We start from the raw sequence: 13,390 nt of genomic DNA on the forward strand, positions 1-13,390 counted from the left end.
ATAAACAACTAATCTTAAAACAAAGCGAATCAAAATTCAAGTAGAAAATCAAATGATAAAACGACTGATTTTAAGGAAGTAAATTCATTAACTAAATTCACACAATCAATCTATTAATCAAGTTATGATGAGATATCACACATTTAATCAATTACTCTCGTTAGAGCAGCAATGATAGTAGATTAGTATATTATCTATCTTCGTCAGGTCTCAAGACAATCTACTAACTCCCAATAGTTCCATATGATCCACCTATTTCCGTCAGGTCTCAAGGTTAAAATCATATCATTCATTCCTAAATTCGTTAAACAATTATCTCTGTCAAGTCTCAAACTGAATATCTACACATGCAAACTATTGATCAGATAATTCATAAGAATTCAATCACCAGGAATTATGAATCATAAACTAGAAGGCAAAAATGCCTTAACAAATGAATCACATGAATTCAGTTAACTATTTACAAACCCTAGAATCAGATAAAGAAACTAGCCAGACATAACAAAAGAAAACATAAACATAACTAAAAAGACAACAATTGAAAGAACTGTATTATATAAAATCGAAAGAACGATCTTGAATCTTCAATCCTTGCAAAAATCCAATCCAAGCTCTAAAAACTGGAAAACAATGAAAACTAAAAGCTATAGAACTGAAATAAAAAGTTGGGAACCCTCAATAGGTCAAATAAAAGACCTACGTATAGGCACAGGAGAAAAATACAATCCAGAGCTCGAAAAACACTGAAAAACATAAAAAAAATAATAAAATTTCGGACACGCGGCGGTCTCACGGCGGTCACCACGTCCTTTGTAATTTCCTTCATGGAGCGACGGTCACCACGGCGGGCGCCGCGAGGGTGCCACCAACGCTGAATACTCGGCGGTTTGCCCGGCGGTCGCCGCCATCTTCACAGAAATCCACCTATTGGCGGCGGTCGCCGCGGTGATTGTCGTTGTTTCGCTGCTGCACGCGACTTTCTTGTTTCGGTCATATCTCCCTCATCTGAACTCCAATTTGCAATCCATTTGCTCTCACGAACTCATATCGAGACGAAATACAACTTCTATTTCAGACCATTTTTCCAAATTCAAACTCAATATTCCTGTAAATTCCTTCAAAGTTCAAGCAAGTATCATATTTCACAAGATAGTGCAATATAAGCACAAAACAATCATCAAACACTCAATTTCCTATAGAATTGACATCATATAAACACTAAAAACCATGAAAAAGTGAGTGTTATCAGAAGGGCTCGATAATTTGGGAGAAAACCCTAATTGCTCGATCCATGAAAAAAACCCCACTGTTCAATCTGGGAGGCGGCGGATCTTGCGAGGGTGGTTGGTGGCGACGGATCTGATGATGATGGTGGGGGAGAACGGTGGAGAGAGAGGGGGTGGTAGAGGGGGCTTGATGCGACGGTACTTGCGGGAGTAGTTGAGGAAAATGAAGACGGCAGATCTGGTGATGACATGGTAGGTAAAACGATGACGGCAAAGCTCTTGGGAAGCGGCAACTATGGAGGGTCTACGGGGGTGATTAGGGAAAGAGCAAGGTGGCGGATCTGGTGATGGTGGTGGGTGAATAAAACTACGACGGCGAAGCTTCTCAGAGGCGGCACAGAGAGAGGTGTGGTGGGGAAGAGAGGCGGCAGTGGATGATGTAGCGAAGGTCGACGGCGTGAGGACGACGGCGATGGAGGAGCAGCCACTTGTGGTGGCGGCTGTAATGGCTGGAGGGAGCCATGGTTGCCGGCGATCCTCTGGTGGGGAAGAGAATGATATTTTATTTTATTTTTTGTACTTTTTTTCAAATGTCAAATTTTTAGTCCAAGTAGGCGCCATGTAAGCTCGGTATTACCACATAGACGACAGGTCAAGTCAGAGCTTCACCGAAGAAAAAAGTATGGAAAATTTGTTCAACCCCTTAAATTCAAAGAATTACTGATAAAAAAAAAAGTTCATGAAAAGTTTGGAAATTGGGGTATAGTTCATGAGTTTTGGCGTAATTAACCCTTAAATAAATAAGGAGTATAAATATTATATCGAATTAAATTTTAATTAAATGTAAAATATGTTTTAAAAATAAAATAAAATAATCAACATTATTTATAAAATAAAAATTTTAATTTAAAAATATAAATGTTCAACTTTATATAAAATGTAATGATAATTATTCTTATTAAACAATTAAAAATTATTTGATAATAAAAATTACGTATTATTATTATTATAGAGTATTACGCATTATAATAAATAAATAAATATTTTCATACACAAACATAATTAAAAAGCCACATTTGAAATTTTAATTTTACTATATATAACTAGTTATTCATCTATAAAATTATCTTAAAATTAACATAATTTTTTGTTATTTTTAAAAGGTTATAAAATGAATCAAAATATTTGTCTTCGCCTTTTTTTAGACGGATTTTTCTGCACATTTATACTACACACTAAAGTATTATAATTAAAAAAATATGTAAAACACAAAACATGGTATCAACTTATTTTTTCTTAAAAACACACAAAATAAATAAATATTATATAAAAGAGTACTCACTCCGTTCCATAAGAAAGTATCACACTTTCCATTTCCGCCCGTCCCATCAGAAATTATCAAGATGTTCACCAATGCTCCTTTCTTCAGAGAATCTATATGAATACAACCGTTGTTTCATATAGAGCCTATTGGCAAAAGACTTTGTCATGTAGAGCTGCTCCAATTTCTCCCATACACCAGCTGCATTTGTTTCTTTTGAAACTTTTCGGAAAACTTTATCTGATAGACAGAGAATTATGGTGCTATGCGCTCTCTCCATAATCTCCTCATTCTTCTCCTTTGTTACATCAGCAGCGAAACCCTTATCACCTCTAAGAGCTGCGCCCAAACCTTGCTGCACCAGCAATGCTTTCATCTTTATATGCGAAAGCCCAAAGTCGTTCTTGCCGGAGAACTTCTCCGCCCCCATATTTGCCGAAGGCATGATGTCATGGATCTCACTTCCCACAGACGGCGCCAATTTGTGAAGAACAAATTCAACTTTGCTCGAGATCAACCAAGAACAGATCGAGCAATTGAAATCGAAGAAAACTAAAAATGAACACCAGAGAATTACGTGGTTCGATTCTTTCGAATCTATGTCCATGGAGGGTCAATCGATCGTTTATTGATTATGGATGAATTCACTCAGATACAAGAACAATCAAGCAATAAATACTGAAAAATTCTCAAAAACTTTTCTTCTCATTTTCAGTCTCTCTTGATCTTAAGCTCTCTCACGCATGTGTTATGTGTTACAAAAGAAAGTAGAAAACCTCCTATAAATTGACTCAGCCGGGAACAAATGCAGCAGGCTAGCAACACTCAAAACAGCCTCTAACGGTTATATTAACTAATTGAAAACAGTTAGTATTAAAACGCCATTAATAGAAGTCGTAAACACGCTTTATTCTGTTGTCATTCTTAACAATCTCCATCTTGACACCAGAATCAAAACCAACAAACAATCATATGACTTCTCCTCAATCCATCTCCACTACAGAGCTTCCCACAAGAAATGATCAGCAATTCACAACAAACACCAAATCAAGGTTATGTTTGAACTTTGCAACAGGTAATGATTTTGTCAACATGTCTGCAGCGTTTTCTTCTGTAGATAGCTTCACAACTTTTACAGCACCCTTATTGACTTCATCTCTTACAAAATGAAGTCTCATGTCAATGTGTTTTGAGCATTCATGAACACTTGATGCTTCACCAAATGTATTGCGCTTTGATTATCACACCTCACTTCAACTGACTCTTGAAATATTCCCAGTTTAGAGATAATTCCCTTAAGCCATTTTTCTTCCTTCACAACCTCAGTCATGGTCATTTATTCAGCTTCGGTGGTGGACAAAGCTACCAATGATTGCAATGTAGATTTCCAATTGATTGTTGTGCCATAAAGTGTGAAAACATACCCCGTTTGTGACTTCCTGGAGTCTAGACTGGTTGCATAATCAGCATCTACATACCCTATCAATGGATCTCCTTGAAATTTGTCATTATTCTTTAACATAATTCCCATATTCATGGCTTCTTTCATATACCTGAGTATCCGCTTAAGAGCATCCCAGTGATATCTCCCTGGATCAGACATGTACCTGCTTGCAACACTTATAGCATAGGATAGATCTGGCCTAGTGCATATCATGGTGTACATAATACTCCATACTACATTAACATAAGGAATTTTAATCATTTCTATTCTGTCATCATCATTCTGTGGTTTTTGAGTATCTGAGAGTTTCAGGTGTTGTCCTAGAGGATTGATACAGTTCTGGATTCATGCATATTAAACTTTTTTAATACCTTATGAATAAAATCACTTTGTGTTAGCCATAGCAAACCTCTACCCTATCTCTCCTGATATCAATACATAGGATTCTCCTAGCCTCTCCTAAGAACTTCATCTCAAACCTATCTTGTAGTTTGGATTTTAGATTTTGAATCTCATTTATGTCATTACTAGCAATGAGCATATCATCAACATATAACAACAGATAAGACATATCGGATTCTCCCATTTTCTTCATATATACACAACTATCATATTGAGATTTCACATAGCATATGTCATGCATATATTCATCAAATTTAAGATACCATTGTCTAGATGTTTGTTTCAGGACATATAAGGATTTTTTGAGTAAACAAACCTTGTTTCATCACCTGGTGTTATGAATCCCTCAGGTTGCTGCGTGTAAATTGTCTCCTCAAGATCCCCATGGAGGAAAGTTGTTTTGACATCAAGTTGTTCCAGCTCCATATTCTTTTGTGCAACAAAAGCTAAAACAAGTCTTATAGAACAATGTTTTACCACATGTGAGAAGATTTTATTGTAATCAATCCCACTCCTTTGTGTAAATCCTCTAGCAACTAAATGAGCTTTGAATATGATATGTTATCCTTTAGCTGTAACTTCAATCTTCTTCTTGAAGATCCACTTGTAACTCACAAGCTTCTGATTTCTTGGTCTTTCTACTAAGATCCAAGTTTTATTGTTGCATAGAGATTGCAGTTCATCTTTCATAGCCTTAATCCATTCTTCCTTCTCAGGGCCATTCACAGCTTCATTGTATGTCTTTGGTTCATTGTATTCCAGCTCCTCAGCTGTGCAGAATGCATAGTGTATGAGATCAACTTCTGCAAATCTTGTTGGTGGCTTTATAGCTCTTCTAACTCTATTTCTTGCAAGTTGATAACCCCTCAGATTTTGACTTCCAGAATTATCTATTTCCCCACTTGAGTCTTCATCAATATCAACATCATCTTCTTGAATTTTGACATCAAGCTCCACCTTAACCCGTGTTTCCATATTTTCCTTGTTTGCAGAATTTCTCATCTTGCTCGAGGTATTCAGAAATGGCATGTTACTTTCATCAAAGGTCACATCCCTACTTATGACAATCTTATTGTTTCCTGGTTCAATACACTATAACCTATAGCCTTTAACTCTCTTTTGATAACCAAACATCACACACTTGATTGCTCTAGGATCAAGCTTATCTTGCTTGATGTGGGCATAGGCCATACATCCAAAAACTTTTAGATGAGAGTAATTTCCTATAGAATTATACCACATATCATCTGGGGTTTTGAAACCAGTAGCAGATGATTGACATTTATTAATCAAATAAGCAGCAGTGCTAGCTGTTTCACCTCAAAATCTCTTAGGGAAACCAGATTCAAACAACATGCATCTAATTCTCTCAAGTATAGTTCTATTTATGCATTTGGCCACACCATTTTGTTGTGGTGTACCAGGCACTGTTCTATGTCTTCGGATGCCTTTATCTACAAATTTTTTGAAAATTTACAGATAAAAACTCAAGTCCATCATTTGTCCTTAAACACTTTAAAATAGATTCATTTTCAAGTTCTACTTCTTGGCACCAATCTTTGAATTTATTAAAAGTATCACTCTTATTTCTTATCCAATCTTTTCAGAAACACCTGCCTCCACCATTGGTTTATGATCTTGTAGGACCTCATAGGTCTGAATGGGCATATTCCAATGGTGCTTTTGATGTGTGCTTCCCAATTGAGAATGGTGACTTCTTTGATTTGCTGAGGATGCATTGCTCACAGTTGGACAACCTTGCTTTGCCAATTCAGTGAGACCCTTCTGACCCACATGTCGCAATTTTTTATGCCAAATGACAGTATTACCATTACTGATTACATCAGAATTCCCTATCACTGTCTCAGCAAGAAGATGGTACATGTTATTCTTTCTTATGCCCTTCAAAACAAGTGTTGATCCCTTTAGAACATTCATACAACCATCTTTTGACTGAAAACTATATTCATTGGATTCCAGCATTGCCAGAGATATCAAGTTTCTTTTCAGTTGAGGGATATGTCTCACCTTGATAGTGTTGCCATGTAGGTTCAATCTAATGCTTCCTATCCCCTTCATTTACAAACTTGGTTGTTACCCAGCAAAACTGATCCAAGTTCTTGCTACTCAAGGTTTGTAAACCATTATGTGTAGGGGCACATATGGAAACTACAACCAGAATCCATTATCCATGAATTATCCATATGCTTATCAACAACATTTAGCATCTCTACTTCTCCTAGATTCTCTGTGCAATCTGCAGTGTTAGGTTGTTTCTGATCATTTTCAGATTGTTTCCTCTTCCATGCATAGCAATTATTTTTAAGATGCCCCAGTTTCTTGTAGTGATGGCACTTTCTGATGAGTTCATAAATAATTTTCACAAATAAAATTAGATAAAGCGGTAAAATGATAAAGTTTTCATTATTGGAGAAAAGTTACAAGTACAAGTGAAGAGCTAGAATCCATCCCCCATTTCTATGCATAAGAGCCCTATTTATAGATGACTAGCTGGGCCTAGCCCTAAAGCCCATAAAACAGTGTGATAAGGCCCAAATCATTGACATGGCTAGAGTCGTCATAGCTGGAGATCACCAGTGGAATTTGGCATAGCTGGAGGCCATCGGTGGAATCTGTCATAGCTGGAAGCCATCGGTGGAATCTGTCATAGATGGAGGCCACTGGTGGAATCTGTCATAGCTAGACTTTGACATAGCTGTCAAAGTGGGCTTCTGAGCTAAACTGTCCCAAGAGCGCCCCCTCGGGTGCACAACGCTAGTGCATATTTTACTCCTCATCACTTTCTAGTTTCTTTTGCATCACCATCCTTTCATTTTTCTTTCCCTGAAGCCTTTGTTGTTGATCCATTTTTCTTTCATTTGCCAAACTTGGCATTCTTGATGTTCAGACCCTCTGCGAGTGAGTCTGGTTTTTCATCATACAGCCTTTGGAGTTCCTTTGCTCTTAGTGCCGATTGCACCTCCTCAAGAGATATTGTATTCTCTCGACCAAAAATCATTGTATCTTTCAAGTTTTCCAAAGATTTTGGCAGAGCATTGAGGAGGATGATAAGCTTATCCTCATCTGCCAATTTCACATCTATATTTTCCAAATCATCCAAAGACTTGTTGAAATCATCAAGCTATTCACCAATGTTCATTTCTTCAGAGAATCTATATGAATACAACCGTTGTTTCATATAGAGCTTATTGGTAAAAGACTTTGTCATGTAGAGCTGCTCCAATTTCTTTCATACACCAGCTGCATTTGTTTCTTTTAAAACTTCTTGGAGAACTTTATCCGATAGACAGAGAATTATGGTGCTATGGGCTCTCTCCATAATCTTCTCCTTCTTCTCATTTGTTACATCAGCAACAAAATCCTTAACACCTCTAAGAGCTGCGCCCAAACCTTGCTGCACCAGCAATGCTTTCATCTTTATACGCCAAAGCCCAAAGTCGTTCTCGCCGGAGAACTTCTCCGCCCCCATATTTTCCGAAGGCATGATGTCATGGATCTCATTTTCCACAGACAGCGCCAATCTGTGAAGAACAAATTCAACTTCGGTCGAGATCAACCAAGAACAGATCGAGCAACTGAAATCGAAGAAAACTAAAAATGAACACCGGAGAATTACGTGGTTTGATTCTTTCGAATCTACATCCACGGAGAGTCAACCGAACGTTTATTGATTATGGATGAATTCACTCAGATACTAGAACACTCAAGAAATCAATACTGAAAAACTCTCGAAGAACTTTTCTTCTCTTTTTCAATCTCTCTTAATCTTAAGCTCTCTCACGCAGGGACAGATTCATAATTTTTTTGTTACAGGGGCACAAAACTATATATATAAAATATGTTGAAAAAAATTACGTTGATTTGGGGTTTGGGTTAGGAATAGTAGGATATACTACATTCGTCCCATAATAAGTGTCTACTTTTTTCTCGGTACGAGAATTTAGATGGAGATAATTAAAAAAAATAAATAAAAAGTAGTAGTAGAGCCCACTTTTATCTTGTGAGATGAGATGTATATGATTAAAGGGTAAAAAGATTAAAAAAATTTATGGAACTCACTTTCTTTTTTTAGAAAGTATACATTTGCTATGTGGTGAAACAAAAACCTCTACCATATCGTAATAACCTGAATAGTCAAAACTCAGGAGCACCAAGACGATTCAGGAAGTAAAGAGCCTTGAAGAACACGAGGAATACTTATACTTTTTATTTCTCCAAAATTCCCCTCTTTACAATGAACTACACGAGTATTTATAAAGTTTACAAAGAAGAAGGGTACACTAGTCTTTTTGATATCTCACGTACTCCTCGTGCAGAAAAGTTGGTGGCCGTCGTTATCTCTTGCGATTCGTCCTTTCACTAACGGATTTGCAGCTTTTCCAACTACCAGCAGAGATAAATTAAAATCTTCTTGATATCTGTTGAATCCGCGTAGGAAGGACTCTTCGATGCCAACTGAGTCTGCGCAGGAACAACTCTTCAATGTCAACTAAGTCTGCGCAGGAAGGAACTCTTTGGCGCCAGCTAAGTCTACGCATGCCTTTAAATTTCCAACAATCTGCACAGTCCTTCTTGGTTCTATACAATAAGGAAATGTTAGTTAATAAATAAATGGAGGTGTAAAATAATAACATGCACTGATAAGTATTTACTCCTCATCATTATGGAACAAAAAAAATGTATATATTTATTATGAGACGGAGAGAATAATAAAATTTGGGAGAATTTGAGATATAATCATATAAATAAACATAGTTAATTAATAAAAATAATAAAGAATTGGGGGCACATATTGGTTTGGGATTTAGGATTGTGATATAATAAAACTTATATAAATATATATATATATATATACATATATAATTAATAATAATTAAAAAAAATAGTTGTGGGGGCACGTGCCCCCATACTGGGAAACGTGCATACGTCTCTGCTCTTACACATGTGTCGTGTGTTACAAAAGAAAGTAAAAAACTCCCTATAAACTGATCCAGCTTGGAACAGATGCAGCACTCAAAACGGCCTCCAACGGCTATATTAACTAACTAAAAACAGTTAGTATTAAAACACCATTAATAGAAGTCGTAAACACGCTTTATTCTGTTGTCATACTTAACATTTACAATAGAGTGAAGGACTCTATATTATAGAATTACCATTGGAGATGCTCTTAATTAATGGCTCCACCCCAAATAACAGGTCATTGGTTTGGGTTCTGGTTAGGTTTGGGTCGAATAAAAAAAATATTACTTGAGATATAGTATCATAGTTTGTAGGAAATGAAATACATATCAACTTAGTAGCACTGCATCTAATGTGGAACAAATTTCAATTAAATCATTACATGACGAACAGTATTAACTTAAACGACGGTATCAAATAGTGAGTGTTATTTCATAATCTTAAACACCGGAAAACCTATGACTAATGATCAAATATCAAAGTGAAGAAAAAATGGGAAAAGCTGGGAGAGATCCACCGGCATCAACGATGAAGATATTGCCCGAGATGTAGCTGGAAGAATCATGAATCAAATAACGAACCACAGATGTCAATGCTGGATTAATGGTTCCATGTGTTCTCAGTGGAACTGAATTTTCCACCATATTTTTTACCAACTTATAATTACTCTGTCGAAATAAACTTTCAGTCATCGCGGATCTGAACAATGATGGTGCGATTGAATTCACCCTAATATTGTAATCACCAAGCTCGAGTGCCATAACCTATTCAGATATATACATAATAAAACAATGATATATCATACTTCCTCTGTTTAATAAAATTATGAAAACATGTATAGTATTAGACTGCACGGATTTTAAGAAATCCTATCAAATGTAGTGTGAGTGGAGAAAGGGTCCTACATTGATTGTGATGTTTAGTGGGAGAATTATTACTATAAATGGGCTATGCATATTTTTATGGGACGACGAAAAGGAAAAAATATGCATGTTTTTATGGGACACAGAGAGTATATGTGACCAACACCTCGATAAGAGCATTGAAACCTACCTTGGTCATAGAATCAAGGCCAGATTTCGAGGAACTATAGGCAAGACTACCGCGATATTGTGTGCGATTTAGGCCAAAAACTGATGAGATGTTGATGATTGAGCCGCCGCGGCCGCTATCTCGCATCCGTGCTCCGACGTACTTGGAGAGCAACCAAGAGCCTTTAAAGTTTGTTTTCACCACATTTTCCCATTCCTCCTCCGACATCTCTATTGATGTTGCCTTAATCCCTATATATAGTTTGACGCAAAAAGCACTAGAGGTTTATTATAGTATTCAGGATGTAAAATATATCATTATCTAAATTTTCAAACGTATAATTTAAAAAAAGAAAGACCTACCATTAACACCAGCATTGTTGATCAAAACATCTATGCGCCCAAACGCATCCCAAGCTTTGTCCACGCACTCGCAGATGGTCGGGCCGCCGGCCGTGACATCGAGCTCCACCGCGAGAGCTCGACACGAAACGTCAGTCGGGACGTCTATTTTGTTTATTTGATCACAAAGAGAGTTGAGATTGTTGATTCTACGTGCGGCGGCGACGATTCTATAGCCGGCCTTGGCGAGGTCAACGCAGAACTCGAGGCCAATACCGGAGGAGGCGCCGGTGATCATGACGATTTTGCCCTTGAGTTGAGACCATGGCTCCAATTGGTGAGGGATTTTAGTCGTCATTTTGTTTTTGATAGGAGGGTTTAGGTTTTAGCTTTGAGTTTATTATGGTATAAAGTAGAGGTTCTTTTATAGGCCAAAAAAAGCACATGGGAAAATAGGATGTCATTTTTGATAATGCGTGCATTAACCATAATTTGGGCAATACTCGATGCACAAACTGCCACGTCAATCTAGATTGGTTTCCAAGAGTAATTGTCTGATGATGCTAGCTAGGAGAAATTGATTATAAAAATAAGGGTGCGTTTAGCTTGATTATAAAATTTTACCTTGAAAAATTATGAATGAAAAAAAATGAGAAAATATTATTTTTTTAATTTTTAATTTATATTTAATAGAGATGAAAAAATGAGAAATTATTTCACATCACTATCGAAAGATAATATTGTTCAATATTGGAGGAAAATGAGTTGCTCAAAAAAATATTTCACGTTGCTCCGATTTTATTATTATTATTATAATAAATATGTAAAACTGGTGGAGAAATAATAAAAATATATATTTTATCTCATATTTCATCAAAGTAAATCGACCCAAATCAAATTAATATAAATTTTTATCCAGACTAGAACAGAATAAAAAGTTCTCTCTTTAAACGTATAGTCTTAAACTGAAAAACACAACCACAATTAATAATAAATTTTTATCCAGACCAGAACAGACTAAAAAGTTCTCTCTTTACACGTATAGTCTTAAACTGAAAAACACAATCACAACCATTCATTACACATAAAATATGTCTCGAATGGAGGCCATGTCATATTAAATATCTATAGCAATTATAAAAGAGCCTTGTTTTATAAATTTTTATTTGTCTATATATTTTTTCATATATACTTAATTCAAGGTTAATTGTATAATTTAATATATTATAAATATATTAAATCTAAAAATATATTATGATTTAAGATTTATTTATTAGTTTTATTAGAAGTTTAAATTACTAGAATCCTTGGAATTAAAATTATTTATGTAAATATGAAACCTAGAAAATAAACATGAATTGTATATCAATTTTTTTTTCTTTTTGGTCATTTTTTTGTCTGATGACGACAAAATTAGGTGATGTTGAATTAATTAAAATTATTTTTTATGTATTAAATTTAGATTACTTTTTTTCTATTTTCAAACGTTATTCAGTAATTTGTTCAAAAAATATACTAAAATAATAAATTTATTATAAAATAAAATAAATATAACTTACACTCATAGAAAATTATGTATTAAAATAATTTATTTTTCCGTGTGAATACACATTAGTCTCTACTAGTTTCGGTAAATAGCACTTATCATCCAACTATCTATCATAGTATTAAATATTTTGGTAAATATCACTTGTCATCCAGATAATTGAACCTTTTTACAATCATGTCCTAAGATAAATTATATTGACAAATTGGTACCTAGCTTTTCAAACGAGCTCACTATTATGTTCCGACTACCAGATTTGGGCCCATTTTGCAAGCTGGCAAGCCTGAAATCCAAGCCAATTACTCATGTGGAATTATAGAAATAACGAAAATCTCAAAAACAATTTTTTTTTTTTTTTCATTTAGGCAACTCATCAAATAAATTATAATGTCAACTACATATTGGTGGCAAACTCATTAAATAAACTAACATCACCGAAAAAGAAAAGCACACATACGGAGTCATCCTCCTTATTGAATTTCCAGTGAACATGCATAATTGGGTGAAACGCAAGAAATATGGAAAAATATATAGTTCGCATAGATAAAGTTTAAAGATTAAAACAAAAACAAACAATTGAATCTATTGTGAGAAATTGGAAAGGAAAATAAATCATTTTTTTTAGATTGTCATGAGTTAATTGTAAATATGTTTGAAACGTTCCATACCAATTTAAGACATTATTGTAAAAAGACCTGAACGTTAGAACGATAAACGGTATATATTTACTCTAAATATAACCTATTTACCTATACAAAAAACGCAAAAAAACTCCTATGCATCCCTCCTCAGACGACCCACAACGGTGACACTCGTTGGGGGTCACCAAGAAAAGACAAATTTTATGAAAAAAAATAAATTAAATGGAAAGTCAAGAAAAATGTGTGACCTGGGAGCTCAGCCGCCCCAAGGTCATCCTGCCATCCAAATTTATGTTGTGCCACATGGCATATTTTCATTGGTGTTTAATTTCTTTTATAAATATAATTTAATTACAATTTTTTTATAAATAAAATATTAAAATTCTTATTAATTTTAACTCTATAAATGTAGCTTAGTTTTATTATATTCCCACACACAAATTAAATTCATCTC

The 13,390-nt window shown here is 35.2% G+C and overlaps 1 protein-coding gene across 1 annotated transcript; it reads right to left on the reverse strand.

The window, feature by feature from the left end:
* Positions 1-9,384: 9,384 nt before the first annotated feature.
* Positions 9,385-11,126, reverse strand: LOC130988626 (uncharacterized). Its single transcript, XM_057912513.1, has 3 exons — positions 10,771-11,126; positions 10,430-10,659; positions 9,385-10,140 (listed from the first exon to the last, which is right to left on the reverse strand). Exons 1-3 carry the CDS (start codon positions 11,105-11,107, stop codon positions 9,853-9,855), a joined length of 855 nt encoding a protein of 284 aa, XP_057768496.1. The 5' UTR covers positions 11,108-11,126; the 3' UTR covers positions 9,385-9,852.
* Positions 11,127-13,390: the final 2,264 nt, after the last annotated feature.

The sequence above is a fragment of the Salvia miltiorrhiza genome, chromosome 6, assembly GCF_028751815.1.
Source record: "Salvia miltiorrhiza cultivar Shanhuang (shh) chromosome 6, IMPLAD_Smil_shh, whole genome shotgun sequence".
Lineage (NCBI taxonomy): Eukaryota > Viridiplantae > Streptophyta > Magnoliopsida > Lamiales > Lamiaceae > Salvia > Salvia miltiorrhiza.

Coding starts and splice junctions, on each gene's coding strand:
- LOC130988626 (XM_057912513.1), bottom strand. CDS start 11,107: ATGACGACTAAAATCCCTCACCAATTGGAGCCATGGTCTCAACTCAAG. Junction 10,660..10,770: donor CAACAATGCTGGTGTTAATG/GTAGGTCTTTCT, acceptor AACTATATATAG/GGATTAAGGCAACATCAATA. Junction 10,141..10,429: donor GCCTTGATTCTATGACCAAG/GTAGGTTTCAAT, acceptor ATATCTGAATAG/GTTATGGCACTCGAGCTTGG.